This window comes from Leptodactylus fuscus, chromosome 6, assembly GCF_031893055.1.
Source record: "Leptodactylus fuscus isolate aLepFus1 chromosome 6, aLepFus1.hap2, whole genome shotgun sequence".
Lineage (NCBI taxonomy): Eukaryota > Metazoa > Chordata > Amphibia > Anura > Leptodactylidae > Leptodactylus > Leptodactylus fuscus.
This window is the reverse complement of record NC_134270.1, coordinates 139468210-139494858: the sequence shown is the minus strand read 5'-3', so window position 1 is coordinate 139494858 and position 26649 is coordinate 139468210. Positions and strand designations below refer to the sequence as shown.

The following is a 26649-nucleotide window of genomic DNA, read 5'->3' as shown; positions in this document are numbered from 1 at the left end:
CCACTATGGGGGATAATACTGTGTGCAGGGGCCACTATGGGGCATAATACTGTGTGCAGGGGCCACTATGGGGCATAATACTGTGTGCAGGGGCTACTAAGGGACATAATACTGTGTGCAGGGGCCACTATGGGGGATAATACTGTGTGAAGGGGCCACTATGGGGCATAATAGAGCGTGCAGGAATGCGTAGGAGGGGTCAGTCGAGGTCGTCGGTGTCGGTCGGTGGGGGGGCCCCATCAGCGCCGCACCTCCCATGAGGCGACCTGAAGCGACTGCTTCAGGTGGCGCTATGCCAGGGCCTCAGGAGGGCGGTATTTTTGCTGACCTAAGCCAGTCCAGGACAAGCTGTCCTGGACTGGCTTAGCATCACCGTGTCTGCTTCCCGACATGGGAAGCGAGCAGTGTATTGGGGCGGCCCTGCTGGATGCAGCGCTGTTCCAGCGGCCGCCCTTCACACTCAGGCAGAGAGCAGGTCCTCTTCCTGCTCTTCCTGCTCTCTGCCTGAGAATGCCGCTCGTTCCGCCCCGCCCCCTTTCCGCTCGGCCCCACCACTTTCTCGTGACCCCGCCCCCTCCTCCGGGGGGGGGGGGGGGGGCGGCTTTCTGACATCCGCTTCAGGCGGCTGAAAGCCCAGGTTCACCCCTGGGCCCCATGTCAAAAGTTCGTCACGGGGAACCGCCATTCTTAGTTACGCCACTGATAAAACTTCCATATAAATGATATTCAATACAGACATTCAATGTATAAATAATACTCCCATACAATTTCTACATAATACCACAATATAGTGTCATAATAATTCTGACATACACAGCCCACATACCTGTAGTACTATTATGTACAAATCAATAGATTTCATTATTGGAGCTGAATAATTGAATTTGGTTGAAACTGAAACTTTTGGAATTTGTTTTGGATAAGTTGCTTAAAATAGCGGCACTACTCTGGATCATTGAAAGTAGGTCATTGAGAGTAAACACTCTCATCCAGCCAATGACAACCGTAATTTGTTCATGGCTGTCATTGACTAGTTTAGATCTGTTCATGGAGACTATTCTCGGTCATTGAAACTAGGTCATTGGCCTAGAGACCAAGCGTAACCTTCTGGACCACATGATCTAAACAGCCAAAGACACTTATAAGCTTAATTTTGGGTGGTATACATTGACTACCCTTGGCCATTATAAATAGGTCATAGTTGCTATTATACTTTTTATATGTAATATACCAAATGTCCAAAGAAAATTCAACAAATAACTTTTTCAGGGCAGTGGGGGCAGTTTTCATTCAGTTGATCTGAATTTATTTGGATCAAATCTTCTATTGACTTGAGTAATTCTGACCCAAAACAGGTTTCAGGAGACTTGCTCATATTTAGAGAGTGTGTTATCACATTGCATTTCTTTTAAGGATTGACAAGCCCTTTACGGCAAGGTCCAGATGGCAACCTTGGCCCTCACTCCTGTTGCGTGACCAAAGATCTTTGTGTCGCCCTGCGAACCCTTCACTCATGTTTGTGAATGGAGTTACATTGTGATCTGAAGGTGTCTCTATCAGGGTCAAAAAACGTGTAACATGAGTGAAAGTAACAGCGATCCTTGGTCACGTGATGAGAGTTGTGGCCAAAGTTGCTGTGGCCTTAGCCATGGCAACTAGTAAATAAGTGTTCTCCACAATGGAGGGGAATGGTTTCCTCTTTCTCTATCAGATTCTCCTCCAGGACTCTCAGAACCCTCCTAGGACATGGACCTCAATGACTACCACAATCAGGGTTATGCTCATCTTTCCCCTAAGAGTCCCGGTATCTTTAGAGTCTATCAACACCTCTGGAGGAGATTTTTAGCCATATCATGGTCTGTAACATGACAATAAATCTGGGTTTGTTGACTTTCCATTCCCTGTGGATTGTCCCGCCTGTCTGGTGTTCATGGTGAGAAGGACGTTACGCTTTGTATGGATGATTTGTGCCAGTCATGACTTTACCTGCTGGGTTAGCAGAAATCTGAGTATTGCTGATGATAACAAACGTTCCCGTATACTGTCAGCACATTCATATACCATTCACCTTGGGTATTTCAGCTACATCAATTATAGAATAATATAGCCATTTATTTATTGTCCCTGCACTTTCCCTAGAGAATAATCCATCAATTGTTAAAAAGAAGTGACTGGTTGTGTAAATGCCTATAAGTTATATATCCAACCAAGAAAAAAGAAGCATACATGTCAGCGAGAGGCTCAGCCCAAAATTAAGTGAAAATAAAAGAATTTTACTTTCTTGGCATAAGTATGTTAGAAACAGAAAAACAACAAACCAACTGGGAACACAGTATTATGCCCCATAGTGGCCCCTCCACACAGTATTATGCCCCATAGTGGCCCCTCCACACAGTATTATGCCCCATAGTGGCCCCTCCACACAGTATAATGCCCCATAGTGGCCCCTCCACACAGTATTATGCCCCATAGTGGCCCCTGCACACAGTATAATGCCCCATAGTGGCCCCTCCACACAGTATAATGCCCCATAGTGGCCCCTCCACACAGTATTATGCCCCATAGTGGCCCCTGCACACAGTATAATGCCCCATAGTGGCCCCTCCACACAGTATAATGCCCCATAGTGGCCCCTCCACACAGTATTATGCCCCATAGTGGCCCCTGCACACAGTATAATGCCCCATAGTGGTGTATATCAATTTGAGGTTCTTGGTGCACAATTTGATCAGATTGTGAGAGCCCATCTGTCCCAACAAGGTAATCTCATTCACATGGGCTGTCAAGATAGATAGATAGATAGATAGATAGATAGATAGATAGATAGATAGATAGATAAACAGATATTTCCAGATGTAACACTGAACATATTTTCTTGGTTGATATTTTGTATATTTGTATATAGTGCAGATAAAACTAAAAGCATTAAAGTTCATTTGGAAGATGGAGCCAAGCCAAAGCCTCAGGAGAATCCTGTAAATCTCATTAAAGACTTCTTGTCCACCATTGCAAGAAGGGCTGGACAGTCTGGAAATGTATTTTGGGATTTTCAACTTAAAGAAAATGAAAAGCAAAATGGATCTGTAATAGAAAAGGAGCTACGCAAGCAAACTCAATCCAAACCAAAGAAAACAAGTTGGAATGTTCAGTCAATAACCTTTGGAAAGACCACTTGGAAACCTCTGAAGGCAACAAACTTTCCTGCTGAACCACAGTGGAAATTTGATGAGGACTATATTGTCATCCCTTCTTCTCATCATACTGTGAGTGCTTGTCAGATATCCATGTTATCTAATGTACATTGGTGGTTGAACTTCCATGACCCTACCTATGATACACCAGTTCTAGATTATTTCCAGTGACGGGTCTTAGTGGGCCTTTAAGGACCTTTAATATCCAATCTCTCAGAATTATCAAGAATACTATATTATCAAGAATAGGGCGAGCAAATAGCACATTTATGCCTGACACAGACACAATGCTGGGAGGTGCGTGCTCTGCAAAACTGCTGATCTGCTGGGGTCCGAACAGTCAGACCCCTGCCAATCTAAAATTACTATCTTATCTTAATAATAGTCCATCAATTTGTATTACCCCTTTAAAAGGGTAGTCCTGACCGGCTGGGGTCCCAGGTATTGTACCCCAACTGATCTCATACTTATGACCTACCTGAGGACAGACTATCCATAACAGGTAACTAGAATAACCCTTAAGAGGTGTTATATACTAAGGGGCAGTATTGGACAGAGTGGGTCCTCCGGTGCTTCGATGGGCCACTTATGACAATGGTTGGTTAAAGCCTGATACCCCGACCACTGTCTACCTTGTAGAGATAATACTGCTCTGGCAGCTGAGATCAAGTCCAGAAGAGACAGAGATGATTGCTGATAATCTGTTGTCAGGCTGTATTGTCTGTATAAGAGAGACAACTGTCGGGGTATCAGCCCTCCCCTGACCCATGTCATTATGGTGTGGGCTCCGATCATCTCTAGTTGGCTGTGGGCCGCTTAGGCTAAGTCACTCTCGGGTCAAAACCCGCCTGCGATAAATGTCCTGGTCACGGCTTTCCCCCCGGAGTCGGCTCAAATGAATGGGCCGACCTCGGAGGTTGCTGCACACCGAGCCGCGGAATCCGCCTGAAGAAAGGGCAGCCCGCTGCTGCTCACGGAAAAAAGTAGCCTGGCGGTCTACATAGACCACCACTGTAAGGGGGCGGATTATGACGTGGATTACGCACCATAATCCGCCCCCTCTGTTTCCGTGTGAACGAGCCCTTACAGTAATTTACGAAATAGAATATGGTCATTTATAGTTGCAACTATACGTTCCTTCATCCAGGGCTAAGACTAAACAGAGTTAAATGCACTCTACAAAACAGAGTGACTTGCTTGTACCCCATTTGCATGCCCCCAAGAGACTTGCCCTTCCATCTCTACCACCACCAAACTTAATCCAGTCTTTCTTAAGTATTAGGATTAAAGGGGTTGTCCATATCTATACAAGGATCCTATCTATACTGCTAGTTTATGTTGATTTAAGACTTTTCCTAAATGCATTGCTTTATCAAAACTGCTTTGTTTGGCCGCTATCTTAATTTATTCACTTCATTGTTTACACTCCGTTTCTATGGCCCTTGGCATTATCTGCTCATTTGTCAAGTGATGTAGCTGCCTGCTCTCAGGGGGGAGGGAGGGGCTGGGAGCAGCTCTGAGCTGTTTGTGTCTTTTATGTAGCGGAGCTTCTCAGATAGGGGAGGTGAGAGCTCCGGGATTTCTGAGCTCTTATCAGTCGGTTTAATTGAATTTGGCTGATAAGGGCTGAGATAGGGAGTCCGTTACCTCTGTATGTAATGCAAACTGGACTCAAATCCAGCTCTGCTACATCAGCTTCACACTGTGGTAATTCATTTACAACCAATCCTGTGCAAGTGAAACCCCACCCACCTATATGCCGAGAAATGCAGGAAGTGAATAGAGCACAACAGCCTGCTGGTTAGTGAACAAGCGTCATGGGAATACCCCTTTAATATCCCTAAAAAACAACAACAACCCATACATGTTATAATTTAATCACATTTTAACTCAAGACTTGAGGGCTATAACAGGGTTTAATATCTGATAAAAATCATTTCTGTATTTGGTTTTAATTAAAAATTCTTGATCATTCCTTATCTGCAGCCTCCATGTGTTCTCATACATTGCAGGCTGCTCAGTAAATAAGAATGTAATCCAGTAGTAGTAGTTGTTCCCTAACAGCCTAATATAGTAAAGTGTGGAAACACAACTTTTTTTGTTGCAGATTTTGTTGTGGTTTTTTGAGCCAAAGCCAGGAATGGATTGACCATAAGGTAGAAGTATAAGAACTTCTTAGATATTCCCCCTTTCTTTTGTAGCCATTCTTGGCTTGGGCTGAAAAAACCACAGTAAAATCTGCAACAAAAAAAAGCTGCGTTTCTGCAACATGGGGCTTTAGCCTAAAAGACCATCTCTTTAGGAAGACCACGCCTTACCCAGACCACATTTTTTTATGGATTTTCAGATTTCCATATTAACCATCTTTTTTGAGAACTCCACCTCTGGAAGACCACTATTTAATATAATTTTGGGTGTATAAAGTGTCCTGGACTCTCTGTAGTCAATGATCCCTAACGCTCACTTCTGTTAAGAGATACTCTAGGACTCTAGGACTTGACCTTGCTTGGTGACTTCATGGTTGGTGGGTTTTAAATATGTATCTTGTTTTTGTCCCCAGAGTTGTCCAATATCCATAAAAATTAAAGCTGGTAACGTGTCTTGGCTGAAACAAAGATTTCTACATGACATTATCATGTTCATGGATTCTCGCCATTTCAATAACCAGGAGTGGAAAAGACTGGAGCACTTTGTTCCCCCATATGGTTGGATGGGGTTGGAGTACTCAGGTAAGCCAGTGATACTGATGTGTATTTTTCCTTACATAGTGCAATACTCCCTTTATCCTGTATACATCTTAAAGGAGAATTTCATCCAGTATGGCTTGATTATGTACCAAGTACATTGTCTCATTGTCTATAAAATGACAAGCTGGCAGATACATCAATATCTGTAAGATATTTTATGGGAAAATAGCTGTGAGCACAATCCTTTGAACATGGTTTGTTTAACCTGAAAATAGTTTAAGGAGCTCGGCAAATATTGGAAAAAAATTTCAAAGAACTTAACAACATGCTATAGGAGGATTAAGCTTGTGGTCAATATAGAATGTATTACGTGAGGTTCATGACTTATTTAATGGTGCATCAAAAAGCCACATCCCAAGCTCAACAAAGTACATATTATGTATGTTTCTTCTTACTTACATGCAGTCTCTCAAGTAATTACAACTGCAAAGGAGAATTTGCTATCTTAACTCCCTCCCGACAGGCACAATAATAGTACAGCAGATGTTGGGTATTTAAATATCCAAAAAATACCCCCTCTGCATCTCCGTACACAGATATCTTTAAAAAAGGGTGTCAGAATTTGGAACCTTTAAGAAAAGATTCTTTTTGAAAGTTTAGGATTGTTGTTAAGGGGTTAAAGTGTAAATAAAACCATATAAATTAGGTATCCCTGGAATCGTACCGTAACATAGAATACAGATGACATGTCATTTTGGCTGCACAGTGAACGCCGTAAAACTGAAGCCCATAAGAAAGTTGCACAAATGCATTTTTTGTTCAAATCCACCCCATTCTGAATGTTTTTTCCAGCTTCCCAGTACATTGTACAGAATAATTAATGCTTAAACGGGTTTTATTAAAGATTTTTCAAAATAATACAGAACAAACAACAAACATGAAGTCGAGCAATAATGAAAAAACATAACAGTCCGCGGACAGGGAGGCCAAAAAGACTCCCCTCCGCACAATTCAAATATAGCCCAACGAGAAAGGGAAAAAGGGAAAAGGAATAGACAAGAAACAAACAAACAAACACAAGACGAAGACTAAAAGAACCACAACGGAAGCAAAAGAAGAAAAGAAGAAAAGGAGAAGAAAACAGACGGCCATGTCACATTCAAGCAAAGGCAGAAGAGAAGGCAGACGATTCCTGGAACATAACCCAGGGACGCCAACGAAGTTCAAACTTGGAATAGTCAGGGGAATCTTCCGCCACCAAGGTCTCCATCCGCTGAATAAGAAGGAACTCCTGGAGGAACTCAATCAAGGAGGGAGGGGTAGGGCTGTGCCAGTGTCTGGGGATGACGGTCCTGGCGGCCACGAGAAAGTGCCCCAGGAGGTCCTTCTTAATCTCCGACAGCTTACCAGGGATAACCAACAGAAGTGCCAGCTGGGGAGAGACAGTCACCGAGCGCCCACTGACCCTGGAATACAAAGAAAACACCGCGTCCCAAAAGGGGCGCAGAACGTCACAGTCCCACCATATGTGCAACATAGTACCCCTAGCGGAGCCACAGCGCCAACACAAGTCCGGAACAGCGGGAAAAATCCTATGGAGAAGCACTGGACACCTATACCACCGGGACAGAATCTTATAATTCCTCTCCTGAGCACTACAAGGGAGGGCCAGCTTGTGAGAGAGCAAAAAGGACCGGTCCCAATCCGCAGATGACAAACCCACAGGAAGGTCGGCGTTCCAAGCGGCGACGTAGGGAGGGAGTTCCGCATTGACATCCGAGAGGAGAACATCATACAGAAGTGAAAGGGCACGAGAGGGGGAGGTCTGACGCCCGACATAGGATTCAAGGGCTAATGGAGGAGAAGAAAGGCGAGGAGTGAGCGAAAACTGCTTCAGAAAGGACTGGAGTTGAGCGTACTCCAACCACGAGAGGCGCAGGTCAGGGTGAGAACTACACAGCTGGGCGAACGGAAGGAGCGGAGAACCACCCGCCACCTCCTGAAGACAAGTAGAATCCGCTCGGTCCCAGCAGAGGAACTGGTCAACCGAGCAACCAGGAGGGAACATAGGGTTGTCGAAGAGGGGAGTCAAAGGGCCCGGGACACGGGCCAAGCGGCCAGAAGAACAGACCAGATCCCATACTTTCAGAAAATGCGAAGGGAGAACGTAGAGGCCAGGGGATTTAGGACGAAAGTGCGGAGGGATCCATGGCCAAGAGGAAAGCGAAGACGAAATCAGATCAAATTCGATGGAAACCCACTGCTTATCATGGCGACGGAACTGCCAATCGAACAGACGAAGCAAAACCGAGGCACGATAGTAAAGGCGCACATCCGGGAGACCAACGCCACCCCTATATTTACGCCGGACAAGAGTACTGAACCCCAGTCTGCTCCGAGAGGAACCCCACACAAACTTCCCGAACAACGACTGTACCCTGGCTAAAAAAGCGCGGGGAAGAGGGATGGGCAAGGCCTGGAATAGGTACAGGAACCGAGGGAGGACATCCATCTTAAGGGCATGAATGCGACTAAACCAAGAGGGGAGACGAGCTCCATAGGAACATAGATCAGAGGTAATAGTATCCAAAAGCGGGAGATAATTAAGTTGGAACAGGGAAGCAGGATCAGGAGAAATACGGATCACAGAATAATTAATGATTAATGGCGGCATCATGAACAAAAATTTTGTCTCGCAAAGATTAAGACTTCATATGGCTCTGAGAGTGGAAAAATAAAAAAGTTATGGGGATTAGAAGGGGGGGGGGGGGAGTAAAAAATGAAAAACGAAAATTGAAATATGCTGTCGGCGGGAAAGGGTTAAAGAAGATCATTCACCACCTCCAAAAAGTCCATCATTTAATAGGTGCTGCTCCAATGATTTTAGCACAGTTGGAAATTTTTCTCCTAGCCCCCACTGTTCCCAAACAATCTATGTTGTTTAGTTTTGGTGAAGAACTAGTGCTTTAATTCAGTCCTTTCACGGCTCCTTGATTTTTAGATCCTTTTTTGCCCCCTTTGCACCTTTCTCCACTTCACCCACACTACACCACACATACATCTACATTCTCATTACAGCAACCCTTTGGAGGGACCCGGAGGATGGCAATAGGAATAATCAGTGTTGTCAGGTTGGCTCAGAGCTGAGGGGTGCAGGGTACCTGACAGTTATGGTAGTAGTTCCCCTGGGGGCGCTTCTTTTTGGTTTTCAGCATCTCTGAACCAGGTGGTAGTTGGAAGAGCCCTTGCAGGTAAAAACAGGTTGAAAATTTACTGACGAACATGGCAACCAAAACCGCTTCCAATAAAAGACGCACATGTTTTGCAGTGTCTACTGGGATTATGTATCTTCTATTCCAGATATTTCTCTCTGTTTGTTGCAACTTTTCAAAATTTCCCCGAGGTTTTTGTTTCTATCCTGTAGTGTCTCCTAGGACAGTCCACAGTATCGTAGCTGAAAAACAAGAGGTTCCTCCAAACACACTGATGACCCAAGCCATATGTATCATATAGTTACAATATGCTTATGGAACCTACAGGGGGCATTAGGGGCATTGCTGGCACATGGCGTACTAGCCACACTGTTAAGACATTAGTCAATGTCTTAAGAAGATAGGATTGTGTCTTAGAAAAGTAGGGGACATATAGGATGGGACAGAGCTGGTGCAATGTCTAGAGTAGTCGGTAGTATTAGAGACATTTATCATCAGATAGGTGACATTGCACAAACTACTGACACCCTTAAAGGACATTATTGATAGATCTGTCCCCATGCCTCCTATAAGACACGTAATACATACTAAACACAATGATTTTTTTAACCATTTTCTTTCTCCTTGGTCCAGTCGTGAAGGAAGTCGTGTCTGCTCTACCTCGTATAGCAAATCAGCAACTCCTCCTGGCAGAAAAGAGTCATAAGACCCCACACTGTGTTTCTTGTGCCGTGGTTGGAAATGGAGGGATTCTCAATGCATCTCGGATGGGAAAAGAGATCGATTCACACGATTACGTTTTTAGGTAAGCTTCCTAAAATAAATGATATACAATATTTCTCCAAATTATGGGAGGAGAAGATCACAGAATTCAAGAATTGTTTGGATGAACAGTCGGCCAACAGTCAAGCAAATACAGCCAGAAACAACATTAGGGCCCCTTCACAAGGTGTAAGCGCGCCGCTCATTTAAACACGTATACACGTGTCCGAGCGTGTCGCTTCAAAACAGAGCCCATTGATTTCAATGGGAAGCGCGCGTATATATCGGCATATAGGCGCTTCCCATTGAAATCAATGGGCTCTGTTTTGAAGCGCCGTGCTTGGACACGTGTATGCGTGTCTAAATGAGAGGTGTGCTTACGCCGTGTGAAGGGGCCCTTACTGTGTGAATGAATGCTCATGAGCAGTGGGAAATGTTCACACCTAAAACTCAAAAATGGCCATCTAAAGTCTTATAAACCTTGATTTGAGCCGTACACAACCGTAAAAATATTTAATGTACTTCTCAAATATATACACTAGATGGCCCCCTATTTACATACACTGCTGCGTTTCAATGGAATTGTCACTTGTCACATACTACCGCCAGGTGGTGCTGCCTTAAGAGACAATAGGTGCCTTGTACTGTATATCAGTAAAGCTGATCTATAACCCATCCGATACATAAAAGATTGGTCGATAACCTGTACACTTGGTTGGCCAAAAACATTCCAATCCTTTACCACTAAAATTAAATTTTAGGTTAGAACTGAATACAAGTCAAGTCTGCAGGGCTTTAGTCTACGTGTTCATACATGGCCGATTTGATCTTCTGCTATATGATACACCATTCAGCAGTTTCTATATGTATTGCATCCATTTTGTCCAATAAGTGGTATCATGGTTGTCATTTCCTATTTCTATTTACTTTTTAATCCCTTTTAGGGTTAATGGAGCTGTGACTAAAGGATATGAGGATGATGTGGGGAAGCGGACCTCATTCTACGGCTTTACTGCTTTCACCATGCTATCTTCCCTTTATATGCTCAACCACAGAGGCTTCCCCACTATTCCCCGAGACAAGGTAAAGTTTACAGGTGTATATCAGAGCAAATTCAGACCAACCTGCAAATTTCTTTTTGGGGTGCAAATTTGGGGGTGTGATGATTCTCCCTCTTCGGACAATTTCAGCAGAAAGAAGGATTGGGCATGTTGAATGTCAACATGCCTGATCCCTTGTTCTCTTGGAAGGTAATAACTCACAAAAGGAATTTGTCAGTGACTTAGGGTATGTTCTTTTCATTGTTCTTGGAGCATTTCAACATGAAAAACGACAACGATAAATGCAAAGCTTATTCAGCTCACCATATGAAAATCTTCTAACAAATAGTCCTGGAAGCACGGCATACGGGTGGACCCAGCCCGTGTAGGTACAGGTAGGAAGACGATAAAATGTAGCCAGCTGAACCCAGATAGATGAAGAGTCCGCGGTAAATAAAATTTAACTTTTATTTAAATAAATAAAAAAAGTTACATGGTAACCATGGTGTCAAATCTTTGTACAAAAAGCTACGCGTTTCGGGACGCTAGTCCCTTCCTCTCGGCTCGAACAGGAACTACGACACCGGTGACGTTGAAAAAAGTAGGCAAAACCCATTCGCTGCCGAAAACATGTGACCTCTAATTTAAAAGAACAGCGACGCCCAGCTTCGCGTCATTCTGAGCTTGCAATTCACCGGGGACGGAGGTTTCCGTCCAGTTAGCTAGGGCTTAGATTCTGGGTAGGCAGGGACAGGCTAGGATAGGAAGGAGAAGACAACCACAACAGCTCTTGTAAGAGCTAAATTCCAGGGAGAAGCTTGTCAGTGTAACGTGGCACTGACGGGCTCAATCGCCGCAACCCAGCTTTCCGCGGATTCTGAATGGAATACACTGTCAGTGTATTCCCGTATACCCGATATATACCCCCGATACCCGTTCCAACGGTGTGCCCCCCCACCTTCACCCCAGAAATACCCTGCAAGTCCCCTAGCAATAGGATTGGGGCTATATACACCCACTATTTTTGCTACTGCCATATAGTGCCATTGTCTCACTGGGAATTCAAAGAATATATTGGGCTTACATATAACTTCAATTCCAGGGAGAAGCTTGTCAGTGTAACGTGGCACTGACGGGCTCAATCGCCGCAACCCAGCTTTCCCAGGATCCTGAATGGAACACACTGACAGTGTATTCCCGTATACCCCATATATACACCCCAAATCCCCGTTCCAACGGTGTGCCCCCCCACCTTCACCTCAGAAATACCCTGCAAGTCCCCTAGCAATAGAATTGGGGCTATATACACCCACAATTTTTGCTACTGGTATAAAGTGCCATTGTCTGACTGGGAATTCAAAGAATATATTGGGGTTACGTGCACCCACAATTTTTGCTACTGGTATATAGTGCCATTGTCTCACTGGGAATTCAAAGAATATATGGGGGTTACGTGCACCCACAATTTTTGCTACTGCTATACAGTGCCATTGTCTCACTGGGAATTCAAAGAATATATGGGGGTTACATGCACCCACAATTTTTGCTACTAGTAGATACTGCCATTGTCTCACTGGGAATTCAAAGAATATATGGGGGTTATGTGCACCCACAATTTTTGCTACTGGTATATAGTGCCATTGTCTGACTGGGAATTCAAACAATATATGGGGGTTACGTGCACCCACAATTTTTGCTACTGCTATACAGTGCCATTGTCTCACTGGGAATTCAAAGAATATATGGGGGTTACGTGCACCCACAATTATTGCTACTGCTATACAGTGCCATTGTCTCACTGGGAATTCAAAGAATATATTGGGGTTACGTGCACCCACAATTTTTGCTACTGGTATATAGTGCCATTGTCTGACTGGGAATTCAAAGAATATATGGGGGTTACGTGCACCCACAATTTTTGCTACTGCTATACAGTGCCATTGTCTCACTGGGAATTCAAAGATTATATTGGGGTTATGTGCACCCACAATTTTTGTTACTGCTATATAGTGCCAGTTTCTGACTGGTAATTCAAAGAATATATTGGGGTTACGTGCACCCACAATTTTTGCTACTGGTATATAGTGCCATTGTGTGACTGGGAATTCAAAGAATATATGGGGGTTACGTGCACCCACAATTTTTGCTACTAGTAGATAGTGCCATTGTCTCACTGGGAATTCAAAGAATATATGGGGGTTATGTGCACCCACAATTTTTGCTACTGGTATATAGTGCCATTGTCTGACTGGGAATTCAAAGAATATATTGGGGTTACGTGCACCCACAATTTTTGCTACTGCTATACAGTGCCATTGTCTCACTGGGAATTCAAAGAATATATGGGGGTTATGTGCACCCACAATTTTTACTACTGGTATACAGTGCCATTGTCTGACTGGGAATTCAAAGAATATATGGGGGTTACGTGCACCCACAATTTTTGCTACTGCTATACAGTGCCATTGTCTCACTGGGAATTCAAAGAATATATTGGGGTTACGTGCACCCACAATTTTTGCTACTGGTATATAGTGCCATTGTCTGACTGGGAATTCAAAGAATATATGGGGGTTACGTGCACCCACAATTTTTGCTACTGCTATACAGTGCCATTGTCTCACTGGGAATTCAAAGATTATATTGGGGTTATGTGCACCCACAATTTTTGTTACTGCTATATAGTGCCAGTTTCTGACTGGTAATTCAAAGAATATATTGGGGTTACGTGCACCCACAATTTTTGCTACTGGTATATAGTGCCATTGTGTGACTGGGAATTCAAAGAATATATGGGGGTTACGTGCACCCACAATTTTTGCTACTAGTAGATAGTGCCATTGTCTCACTGGGAATTCAAAGAATATATGGGGGTTATGTGCACCCACAATTTTTGCTACTGGTATATAGTGCCATTGTCTGACTGGGAATTCAAAGAATATATTGGGGTTACGTGCACCCACAATTTTTGCTACTGCTATACAGTGCCATTGTCTCACTGGGAATTCAAAGAATATATGGGGGTTACGTGCACCCACAATTTTTGCTACTGCTATACAGTGCCATTGTCTCACTGGGAATTCAAAGAATATATTGGGGTTACGTGCACCCACAATTTTTGCTACTGGTATATAGTGCCATTGTCTGACTGGGAATTCAAAGAATATATGGGGGTTATGTGCACCCACAATTTTTGCTACTGCTATACAGTGCCATTGTCTCACTGGGAATTCAAAGATTATATTGGGGTTATGTGCACCCACAATTTTTGTTACTGCTATATAGTGCCAGTTTCTGACTGGTAATTCAAAGAATATATTGGGGTTACGTGCACCCACAATTTTTGCTACTGCTATACAGTGCCATTGTCTCACTGGGAATTGAAAGATTATATTGGGGTTATGTGCACCCACAATTTTTGCTACTGCTATGTAGTGCCAGTTTCTGACTGGTAATTCAAAGAATATATTGGGGTTACGTGCACCCACAATTTTTGCTACTGGTATATAGTGCCATTGTCTGACTGGGAATTCAAAGAATATATGGGGGTTACGTGCACCCACAATTTTTGCTACTGCTATACAGTGCCATTGTCTCACTGGGAATTCAAAGAATATATTGGGGTTATGTGCACCCACAATTTTTACTACTGGTATATAGTGCCATTGTCTTACTGGGAATTCAAAGAATATATGGGGGTTACGTGCACCCACAATTTTTGCTACTGCTATACAGTGCCATTGTCTCACTGGGAATTCAAAGAATATATTGGGGTTATGTGCACCCACAATTTTTACTACTGGTATATAGTGCCATTGTCTGACTGGGAATTCAAAGAATATATGGGGGTTACGTGCACCCACAATTTCTGCTACTGCTATACAGTGCCATTGTCTCACTGGGAATTCAAAGATTATATTGGGGTTATGTGCACCCACAATTTTTGCTACTACTATATAGTGCCAGTTTCTGACTGGTAATTCAAAGAATATATTGGGGTTATGTGCACCCACAATTTTTACTACTGGTATATAGTGCCATTGTCTGACTGGGAATTCAAAGAATATATGGGGGTTACGTGCACCCACAATTTTTACTACTGGTATATAGTGCCATTGTCTGACTGGGAATTCAAAGAATATATGGGGGTTACGTGCACCCACAATTTTTGCTACTGCTATACAGTGCCATTGTCTCACTGGGAATTCAAAGAATATATTGGAGTTATGTGCACCCACAATTTTTACTACTGGTATATAGTGCCATTGTCTCACTGGGAATTCAAAGAATATATGGGGGTTACGTGCACCCACAATTTTTACTACTGGTATATAGTGCCATTGTCTCACTGGGAATTCAAAGATTATATTGGGGTTATGTGCACCCACAATTTTTACTACTGGTATATAGTGCCATTGTCTCACTGGGAATTCCACAAATAATTTGGGGATTCATTCACCCTAAATCTCAGGCTCTTGCCATATTCACCCAGGTTGTCAGTGCTGCACCAGCTCGTTCCCAGACAGCTCGGCCCGAAAAACACGTTACCTATATAGAGGATTTGGACAATGAAGACAACATGTTCTAAATCAAATGTCTGCACCTTCTCCAGAATTAAAATAAAGGCAGCGTTTAACTTTCAAATAGCACTGCACAAAGGAAGAGCTTATCAGCTTGTCTCATGACATGCTACTGAAAAGTGTCATTTGTGTATCTTAATGTAAATATAGTTGTATAAGCTTTTTGGGTTTTAGGCACTGCCAAGTTATTTATTACCACCCGCTCCCTTATAATGATGATGACGCCAAAGTCACTGTGGGTGTTCAGAGCTCACAGCTTTGGTTGACATTTGTCTTGCTCTCTGTCGGTACCAGCTGTCTTTTTGGATACCGTAAAGTTATGTTGACTTTATTAACAGCTATAGAAGCTTTAGCCAGGTTGTGACGGTGTGTAACCCTAACAACACTAAGTGGGATACACATTAATAGTCAGTCTATGTACGCTAAACGTATCACTGAAGTAATTTTTTTCCCTCTCCCCTAATATAAGAAAGGAACAGACATTAGACCTAGACCGGGGTTCGAGGCTTGTAAAAATCCAGTATTATTTGTTCTTCATGATGTGAAATATGTGTTGAAAAGCAACCCAAGATGAAGTCAGCCATGTGTGCCAGTGTGTTACTTGGCATGCCTTTGCTGGCCCCAACTGTAAGGGTCACTCTCCATTTCCTCCATTTTCCACTCCCCTTCACACCATTTGTGGTGAAGCAATGGGATGCACTGAAGTGCACCCTCTAGCCTCATGTGGGACAGGGACATCAGATGCCACTCCAACCCCCTCGTCTTCCTCCACCAGCCAACGGTGCGAAGATGAGAGGAGTGTGCTCTGAATGTTTTCTGCCTAGCAGAGGCTAGTTCTCACTTACGAAAATGGCCCCACTTTGACCTGTATATCAGGCACAATGGTGTAGGTTTCAAAGAAACATGGCACCAACAAGTTGGAAAACGTGGGCCATGCGTGGACCGTGTTTGAGTCTGGCAAGCTCCAGATCTGCTACCAGGTTCCAGCCATTATCACAGGCGCAAAAATGCCAGGCCCCAGGTGTAGCAGGGAAAAAAAAATGCCATCTCAGCCAGGATGGCATCCCTGACCTCGGAGGCACTGTGCTGTCTGTCCCCCAAGCTGATGAGCTTCAGCACCGCCTGCTGACGTCTCCCCACACCAGTGTTTTAGCGTTTGCCGCTAGTAGCTGTGGTGGAGGTTGCAGCGTCGTAGGGTTTCAGTCTACTCCTGCCATGAATTTTGGCCTGGGAGAGGAGATAGGCCACCCCAGTTTGCACCCGGGGAACAGACTCCACCACATTCACCCTGCCTGTCATTAAAGATAAGCACTGCAGCATCCCTGACCACAGGCGCTTGTCCAAGTGTCAGTGGTCAAGTGGACCTTGCAGCAAAGCGCGGAACTAAGGGCCCACCTGATGTTGAGTGACACGTGCTGGTGCAAGGCGGGGACGCCACACCGGGAGAAGTTGAGACGGCTAGGGACGGCATAGTGAGGTGCCACAGTTGCCATCAGGTCCGGGAAGGCGGGAGTTTCAACAAGCCGGAACGCCAACCTCTCCTGGGCCAGCAGTTTAGCGATGTTGGCGTTCTAGGCTTGCGTGGGTGGGTGGTTAGCGGTGTATTTCTGCCGGCGCTCCAATGTCTGAGAGATGGTGGGTTGTTGTAAAGAAGCGCCTGATGGTGCCTTTGATGGTGCAGGAGAAGGAGATAAGACAGAAACAGGGGAGGATGAGGGAGAAGTCAACAAAGTGGCGGAGGCAGATGAAGTGATGTCCTGGCTCGTCCTCTGGAGTGCATCGCCAGCACTGTGAGCAGAGGCAGTGGCATGAACGGCGGGCGACGTTTGTCCTGCCGTTGCTGCCTGCCACTGATTCCATTGCTTGGATTCCAAATGACGGTGCATTGAAGTGGTGGACAGGTTGCTCTTCTCAGGGCCCCTACTAGATTTTGAGAGGCAAATTGTGTAGACGACACTATATCTGTCCTCGGCGCATTCCTTGAAAAAACTCTACACCTTCAAGAAACGTGCCCTCGATGGGGGAGTTTTTCTGGGCTGGGTACAAAAGGGAACATCTTCGGACATTCCGGGTCTGGCCTGGCTTCGGCAAAGCAGCTGACCTCTGCCTCTGGACATGTCTCTGCCTCTAGCTACCCTTTTTGGTGCTGCACCTGCCTCAACATCCACACTACTTTCCCAGCTTGACATCCGCCTTGTCCAGGTGGGGTCGGTGTCCTCGTCGTCCACCACCTCCTCTTCCAACTCCTGTCTCGCCTCCTCCTCCTGCACAATGCGCATGTCAACTGGCTGCCCTGACAGCAACTGCGTCTCATCGTCGTCGATGAGGGTGGGTTGCTGGTCATCCGCCACCAAATCGACCGGAGATGGAATGGAGGAGACTCTAGTGTTTGAGCATCTGGACACAGATACTCGTCTGTTAGGTCCGTGGAATCGCGAAATGGAGGGGCAGGTTGCGGTACAGTCAAAGGAAGGGAGAACAGCTCTGGGGAGCAGGGACAGTTGGGGTTATTGTTCTGGGAAGATTGGGAATTTTGAGTGGAAGGAGGACAAGACTGTTGGGTAAGAGGAGGTAGAGGCTGACTGGCTGGTGGACAATGTGCTTTAAGCGTTATCCGACAGCCATTGCAAGACCTGTTCCTGGTGCTCGGGCCTACCAATCTTTGTACCATTCAGCCTAGTTAATGTGGAACTTTTGTGCAAAGCGCAGAACTTAGGGCCCGCCTGATGTTAAGGGACACATGCTGGTACAAGGCTCAACTCACCCTAAGTGCCAAAAACACTGCTGGTGCAAGGCTCTACTCATGCCAAGGGCCTCAATCTCTGCTGGTAGCTCAGCTTAAGGTCCTGTAACTTTGTTTGGAAGGGCTCATGTTAAGGGCTAGAAAAGTGAATTTTGGAAGGTCTTACCACATCACACACACACACACACACACACACACACACACACACACACACACACACTCAAAATGACAGTTAAGGGTGAGGGCTTTTGGAATTCCCATTGCCTATTCCATTTGTGGTTGTCATGGGGAACGTGATTTAAAGGGGTGGTTGTTACTGTTTGTTGAGCTTAAATTGGGGTTTGTGTCCATCCATTTGGGGAGTAAAGAAGGTTTCCAGGTATTTTCCCACTTTGATAGAGGTTTTTTTGAATGTGGAAAGTGTGTAGTTGTTAGGCAGTGATGTTGGGGTAATAGAGGGTCTTTGGTGTGTTAGATGCCCCCAGACATGCTTCCCCTGCTGTCCCAGTGCCATTCCAGAGGTGTTGGCATCATTTCCTGGGGTGTCATAGTGGACTTGATGACCCTCCAGACACGGATTTGGGTTTCCCCCTTAACGAGTATCTGTTCCCCATAGACTATAATGGGGTTCGAAACCCGTTCGAACACACAAACATTGAGCGGCTGTTCGAATCGAATTTCGAACCTCGAACATTTTAGTGTTTGCTCATCTCTATTGCACACCCTTTGGAAAAAATAACTGGAATCAATCGCTTCCTATAACCATCAGCAAGCTTCTTACACCCCTCAACTGGAATTTTGGACCACTGTTCATTTGCAAACTGCTCCAGGTCTCTCATATTTGTAGGGTGCCTTCTCTCCTCCCAAAGGCAATTTTAAGATCTTTCCACAGGTGTTCAACGGGATTTAGATCCAAACCCACCGCAGGCCACTTCAGAACTCTCCAGCTCTCTATTTCTGGGTGATTTTTGAAGTATGTTTGGGGTCAGTGTCTGTCACCTGGGTGAAGCATATTAAATCAGCAAGATGGTTGGATAAGTCAGGCTCACATGAATATATTATATCTTTTTACCCAAGATCTCTAGAGATGGACTTCTAACTGTGAGATTGTTGAAATTTTTCAACAATTTTGGTTTTTAAGTCCTCAGACAGTTCTCCTCTCTTTCTGTTCTTCATGCTTAGTATGGCACACACAGACACAAAATGCAAAGATTGAGTCAACTTATCTCCTTTTTATCTGGTTTCAGCTATAATTTTTATATTGCCCACACCTGTTACTTGCCACACGTGAGTTTGAACGAGCATCACATGCTTGAAACAAAGTTATTTACCCACAATTTTGAAAAGATACCAGCAATTTTATCTGGTCCATTTTTGGACTTTTTCTTTGTTTTTTAGTTGTTCCAATACATACAAAACATATGTGTATTTCGTATAATTTTCTGGGAGAAATATTTCATTTTCTGGAAAAATGTCAGGGGTGCCAACACTCTATAACTAACTCTATAAAAGTTAATAGAGATTATACATTTCCTTTGACCTCTGTGAGAAGAAAAAGACATTGTGTTATATGCATGAAGGTGGCACCATACAACAAAAATGACAGGGCATAAGCAGCTGTTTAGCTTTAGTCTACAGTTGCCACTACTATAACCACTGTGAAACTTGTGAAGTGGATATTACACAGAATATCAATAAATTAAAGTCCAATTTTTTTTCAAAATTCCATTAATCTATAAATATCTCTATGGGAAGCCCTAAGGACAGCCTATGAGGTCACCATTACTGCTCCTCAGGGGTGTGTTCTAATCCTTCCTATACAATTGACTGGCACATCTGTCCAGTACATTAGTAATATATTTCTAGCTATCTTGTCATGACTATTTTCATTAGTCCTGTAGACAGTAAATGGAACAGCAACGTTCATGTCTTGCCTCCATTCTCATGACCAGTAGGGGACCCAGGGGTAGCTATCAGGCACTTATCATCATCCATTCTGTAGATACGTAATAAGTTGTGAATGTGGGATATTCGTTTAACCAACCCATAAGAAATAATGGCAAAACATTTGCTCTAAATAGTATCGTCTTTTGGTGCACCCTTGTGTGTCAGAACTTGAGCCTATCACCAGGGTTCTGGAGTCGGTAGGCCAAACCACCAACTGTAACTCCTCTATTTTTTTCCATAGGCCGTCTTTGACTTCTGCTCCAACTCTGACTCTTTCACAAATGGTCTGTCAGAAGTAGTAAAGCTCCTCTAATTCATTAAAAATCTAGTGATTGATTTCCTATGAAAGTAAACATGTAACAAACTATTAATCTAATTAATTATACAATATTATTAATTCTATTCTATAATAAAAAATAATAATTTTATTTGGAAGCCGGTAACTTTTCTCCAATTGCAGCCAAAAATGGTCCCTGACATAGATATATCCAATAAATGGCTTTATGGTATGCTGCAAAACAGGATTGCTCAATGACTTGTATATATATTCATCCCTCTATAGCTCGGGATAACACCAGGCATGTAGAAACACTTTTAGTAAATCCTCTAGATCCCGTAGTCTGCAAAATTCTTAGACGTCTACTGTCAATGGCACATTTCTTAGGAATACCACCTGCCCTAATACATACTTAATGAGGGCAATTAGGTAGATTGGATAATAACACGTTCCTTTGTGGGTTTCCCAGGAGACAAAGTACATCCTTTTCACCGAAGGACAGAGAGACTACGAATGGCTGAAAGCATTGCAGCAGAACAAAGACCTCAGTAAGGGTACTCTGGAGCAATACAGGTACATCGCTTGTTGCCCATCAAATGCTTTCTGTGGGACTAGCCATCCATATAACATTCTTCCAGTGATCGTATTCATCCCCTACCCTGTACAATAGAATGTCTGATCTATCACCTATACGACATGGATTTGGTTACGGCTTTTGGCCAACCCTGAAGTTTCAGCTTCCCGCATTAATTTAAGTGGGTCTGAAACTAGACCTTGGTGCAGATGCCGAATGTATATAAATGTCTTGATTTGTAGCACGTAAATTGGTAAATTCCCTTTATCGTGTATAACACTCCATGGGACTTGCTTTGAAAGTCTTGGTGGCTAAATGGCTCTTAATGGGTTAAAAAAATAAAATTAATTCTATATTAATTTCAACAATCCCCTGCAGCTAATGTTTCGATGCCTATCGAGTCTCCGCCGGTCTTGCCTCAGCATACGGGAAATGCCTGGAAATGGAGACCAACGGGGGCCCTATAAGCATTACTGTAGAATGAAGGTGGCAGTAATTGAGAATGGGAGTGTGGAGCAACCCCCACGGCTGAGGCCAGGAGGTTGGATGTAGTAGAACCTGCAGTGGTTATGGTGGAAAGAATCCGAACCAAATCCTCTAGCTGTCCTCCTGGGCTGGAGTGGTGCTGAGGGGCCTACAGGGTACCTGATGGTGGTGGAAGCATCTTCACCCAGTCCTAATATTTATAAGCCTGATGAGGGTTGGAGTGCCCATGATGGTCGTGCAGGAATGAGACTCAGGAGACAGGGTGTTTGTACAACAATTATCTTATGGGTTTTACTTGGGGTAAAACAGCATTTAGATTGTAGAGTTAAAAATCTTATGGAGCTTCTACTGAAGGCTGGGATTAGCTGGTTGGTGGTACTCCCATTGACAGCCGGCATTTCTCTTGCTGGGACAGTTTTCCACTTTCCGTAGATTTCCACATTTGCAAAACAAAGAAAACCTTCTCCATGACTTCTTTTTGGATATGGTTAGAGTGGTGTAAGTGGTCTGAGGTTTCCATCTTTTTTACACCACAAACATGGTATAGGTGCTTAGTAAATCTGTTCTGGTTGACAAGGTTGTAATAGATACCCACTTTAGGAAAGAAGAGATGAACATGGATTGTTATACTGTACCTCTATAAGATTCTTAGACTGTGTTCACATCTGCATTAGATATACTGTTTTCCTATTTGATACCCAGTGGATATCACAGATCCCAATGGACTACACTGACTTATAATGGCATCTATTGAGTTCTTTCATGGTGACCATATTACTGAAAAAACTAGTGTGGCATGCTGTGCAATTTTTTTCTATCAAATATGAAGGTATATGTAATGGAGGCTACGAACAAAGTCCTCTAAGAACATGTGGCTTAGTGTCACCTCTAGTGGGTGCCTCACTGTTCTGTACTGATATACATGGTCATCGTGCCTCATATTTCTCACTAGGCTTCATCCTCGAGATGATTTTGGTGAGGATTTTGACTTTAAGAAGTTGTTAGTCGTACATCCAGATTTTTCACGATATTTGAAGAACAGGTAAGACCAGCCTCAATATAAAGCAAGTTATATTGAATCTATCTTAGTCTCCATTAAAGTGAGTCTGTCACCGGGGTGAAGCATATTAAACCAGCAAGACGGTTGGATAAGTCAGGCTCACATGAATATATTATATCAGGGGTCCTCAAACTTTTTAAACAGTGGGCCGGAGGCAGAGCAGGTCGCACACACATCGGGAGCCGTGCCCTCCAATAGATAAAGTGAAGTGCGCTCCATGGCCTGGCCCGAGCTCCCCAGGAGCTTCATTATAAATGCACGCCTGCCGGCATTGTCGGCGGGGCCAGACAGAAGTGCTTGGCGGGCCGCATGTGGCCCTCGGGCCGCAGTTTGAGGACCCCTGTATTATATCTTTTTACCCAAGAAAATTCCTGCCTCTGATGCCGAGATATTAATTTCTCAATATGTAAATGGAGCACTGAGGGCGGCTCCGTTGCTCCAAACTGCTATACCTCAAACACTGCTCTAATACACTGAGGGCAATGTGAGAACATGGGGCCAGGTGAGATTTTAGGGAAAAAGATATAACATCTAGGGACGAGCGAATCAGGTTCAACTCGAATATTCCAAATTGTTTTTTTTTTTTTACAAAACCAAACAAATGGAGATTTGTCTCGGGCAAGCTAAAATGGGCGCCGCATTATACTCTGGGGCTTCTTCAGATATCAGTGTATAATAGGTTGAGGCCTAGGCAAGGTGTACAAAATAAAAAAAACATTCATACTCACCTTACCTTACCTCTTTTGGGCTTCATCGCAGTGTCTGGTGTTCTCCTGTCTTCGACCCAGGCTCACTGCTGAGGCCTGACATGACAACATGAGGCTAAGCGTGCCCATGTCACTGCTGGTGGCCCAATCATCCGAGCCAACCGAACTGGAAACTAAACTAATCCTTAGGGGTTCGCCCACCTCTAATGACATCCAGGTGAGCCTGACCTATCTAGTTGTGTTGCTGGTTTACATCTACATCCCACCCCTTTTGTGGTCTAGTCTAAGAGGGAGTCCGGCCAACATTTGGACTATTAGCAATATTTGGGTATATGTATTGAATATCTCCTTCTACCTGTGTAGGCCTACTTCACTGTTACATACATTATATTAAATATCTATGTCCCAGTTACTTCTCCTACATAGTAACATTTTCCTTAACGTTTTGTAGGTTCCTAAGATCAGATCATCTTAATGGGGATGACTGGTGGCTATATAGACCAAGCACAGGGGCTTTGGTACTGCTTACAGCATTACATCTGTGTGATACGGTGAGTATATGACAAATTGTTATAGAGTTAGTGCCATATGGGGCATTTTTGTAGGACTATATTAGCAGATATTGTTACAGACTTTACAGTTGCTCCGTATTTGTCCATTGCAGCTTATACAGTAAGCAAAGTAATGAGACCCTGGTTATCATTAACATTGGTTGTCAGTCTTGAGAGTGTCTGAAATCTTTGAGAAGAAATGGGCGTACCTCCCAAGATTTGTTTGATTCAGCTGGCTCAGGTCCCTCATTCGTTTCAGGTCGAACAAGTTCGGATATTATATTCTGGGGTCTCTTCAAATCCTAAAATATAATAGGTGGAGGCCCAAGGGTAGGTGAACAGAAGCTAGGCCCATTTATACTCACCTTCCCTCACCTTTTTCTCATGCCCAGCACTCTCTCTGTCTACTTGGTAATGCCCAAGGTCACCGCCGGGTACTGTGATCGGGCCTCAGTGGTCACATGGGCATGCCGAGTCTCATGACATCATGGTATTCAGCTTGCCCATGTAACTATTTCGATAAAAAACAAGCAATTTAGGATATTTGGGTTGAACCCAGCCCGTGACAAAGTGATTTGTCCATCTCTATCTCAGAGTAAGCGGGTCTAATATTTATTCTTATTTTTGTGGCTTTCTTCTTGTCTCATGTAACAATGGTAGCACTTTACTCCCTCTGGTCTAGTTTGGTGCTTCTTCTATTTACCCACTACTATTTCTCTTGATCCCCCTTCATATAAGGACACACTAGGATTGGCCAATCACGCAGAAGTTCTGAATGAAGAGAGGGGAGAAAGCTGATATCAGACCTTTCTTGTAACAGCTTATCTTCTTATCTTTCCAAGAACACAAGAGAGTCAGGAGGTCCTCATACACATTATGCCAAGCTTGGCCGACATTAGTCTAATGTGTAGGGCCAGCTTTAGACACATTTAATGTCAATCACAGATTTTGTTAAAGGAATTGGCCAATTTATATGTACAAATACAAGTGGCCACTTTTTTGTGGTTGCCTACCCCAGCTGGCCACCCCCCTCCTGCACAATGCCCTTTGCAACCTCTGCTTCTGCTAATTCCCGATGCAGCAGAGCGTCGGCGCTAATCTCCTAGAAGCACCACACGAATGAGGAATTCTGGAGAGTGGAGGCAGAAGGGGATGGGTCAAATTTCTACAGCGACATGGAGGTAGAGAAGTAGACTGCAGTTTCTGGAGGGGTATTTGGAGGTCAAAGTTTCTACAGCAACTCTGGTAGGTGGGGAGGTTTCCATCTACGGGGCAAAGATTGATTGAAACCTTTTGCACCCTGAGAGAGAAGACCTCGCTCTTGAAAATACACATATACTGTATGTACAGTTGTGTCATACAACATTATCTGTCCACTTCGTATGTAAAAGCAGTTTGCCCATAAAAATACTACTGATGTGAACAAGCCAGACATGTGGTCTTCTTGCAGACCTAAAAAAAAGAAGCTGTTAAGTGATCTCCACAAATGGCCGACCTACTCACTTTGGCGGCAGGTGAAAAATTACAGCCTTCTCTTTTTTTTGTTTGCGTCAATATTCATCAAAACCGCTTAGGGGCCAGAAAGATAGTCCTTTTAAGTTGTTCTTAGACAGGACAACAGAACATTGCATGGTGCCATCTAGAGATGAGCGAACCAGTTTGGATAAAGCCAGATTTGACCCAAATTATCCAAAAGATTTGGGTTCCCAAATCGGAAACTTAGGGAGTTCATCACCTATGAACTAGATGTTTAATTATTATACCCTGGGATCTATTTAGGCCCCATAGTATAATAGGCGGAGGCCAAGGGGTGGTGAAAAAACTCACTCATCTTCCCTTACCTCTTTTGGGCATCCACTTAGCATGATGACATCAATGGGCCCCAATCCCAGGCCTAATTCCAGAGTGTTTGCCCTGGGGCTCTGCCAATTATAGTCTGGGGTCTGAAGAGTATAATAATTTAACATCTAGTTTGTTGGCAATGAACTCCCCTAGGTTTCGGATTTGGGTCGAACCTACTTCTGGTTCGCCATGAAGGTATTCAACCTGAAACAAATCTATGGGCTGAAACCAAAATGAATCTTCAGAGATCTGCCCATCTCTAGTGCCATCAAAATCCAACTAACCACTGACTTCTACCCCATAACTGTATACCTTCTGTTTCTTTACCGTTAGGTCAGTGCCTATGGTTTCATGACAGAAAACTATGAAGAATATTCTGATCATTATTATGATGATAAGAAGTCTAAGGTTGTTTTATATTTTAACCATGACTTTCTTTTGGAGAAAAGTTTATGGGCTCGCCTACAGGAGGAAAACATCATCAAACTCTACAAAGGGACTAAAGGACTATAGGCATGGGACTACATAAAGAAATGGATACCATGACTTAGAAAAAGAACTTCCTCACCAAGATGATTATTTTCACAATTTTTGAAGATTGTTAATTTATTTTGTCATCTTCTGTTCGGAAGAACAAGTTGAATGGGCTAAAAAAATTAAAATCTATATTTGAAATTTGATAACTGGATAAGTAATGGTTACTTTGGGCGTTAAGGTGTTAACTTTGCCGTCCAACTTTTACAGGGGTATCATTCTTTTCTTCGCTTTTCCACTCCACCTCCTCTCCCCTTGCTTTATATGGAGGACCATGGCTTCTCGGAGTTGCTAGGTGATACTATAAAACTATTCTTCCCCAATTGAAAGGAGTCTCTAGCTCTCTAAGCCCCCCTGGGACATGGATTAACTGAACGCCTTTCACAGTCTTGCTATTTATTGCCCGTTTGTCCCTTTCTTCCCCTTTTTGCTGTTGTATTTCTACTTTTTTGTTGG

General features: G+C 43.8%; 1 protein-coding gene across 1 annotated transcript in view; it reads left to right on the top strand.

Annotated features, from left to right (window-relative positions):
* The window catches only part of ST6GALNAC1 (ST6 N-acetylgalactosaminide alpha-2,6-sialyltransferase 1), a 30971-nt gene extending 4694 nt beyond the window's left edge, over window positions 1-26277 (top strand). Inside the window, exons 2-9 of the mRNA XM_075277390.1 lie at window positions 2906-3263; window positions 5752-5920; window positions 9724-9895; window positions 10797-10935; window positions 20909-21012; window positions 22452-22541; window positions 23718-23817; window positions 25993-26277. Of these exons, the coding sequence (XP_075133491.1) occupies window positions 2906-3263; window positions 5752-5920; window positions 9724-9895; window positions 10797-10935; window positions 20909-21012; window positions 22452-22541; window positions 23718-23817; window positions 25993-26172 (1312 nt within the window). The 3' untranslated portion in view covers window positions 26173-26277. The remainder of the gene's footprint in view (window positions 1-2905; window positions 3264-5751; window positions 5921-9723; window positions 9896-10796; window positions 10936-20908; window positions 21013-22451; window positions 22542-23717; window positions 23818-25992) is intronic.
* The last annotated feature ends 372 nt before the right edge of the window (window positions 26278-26649 follow it).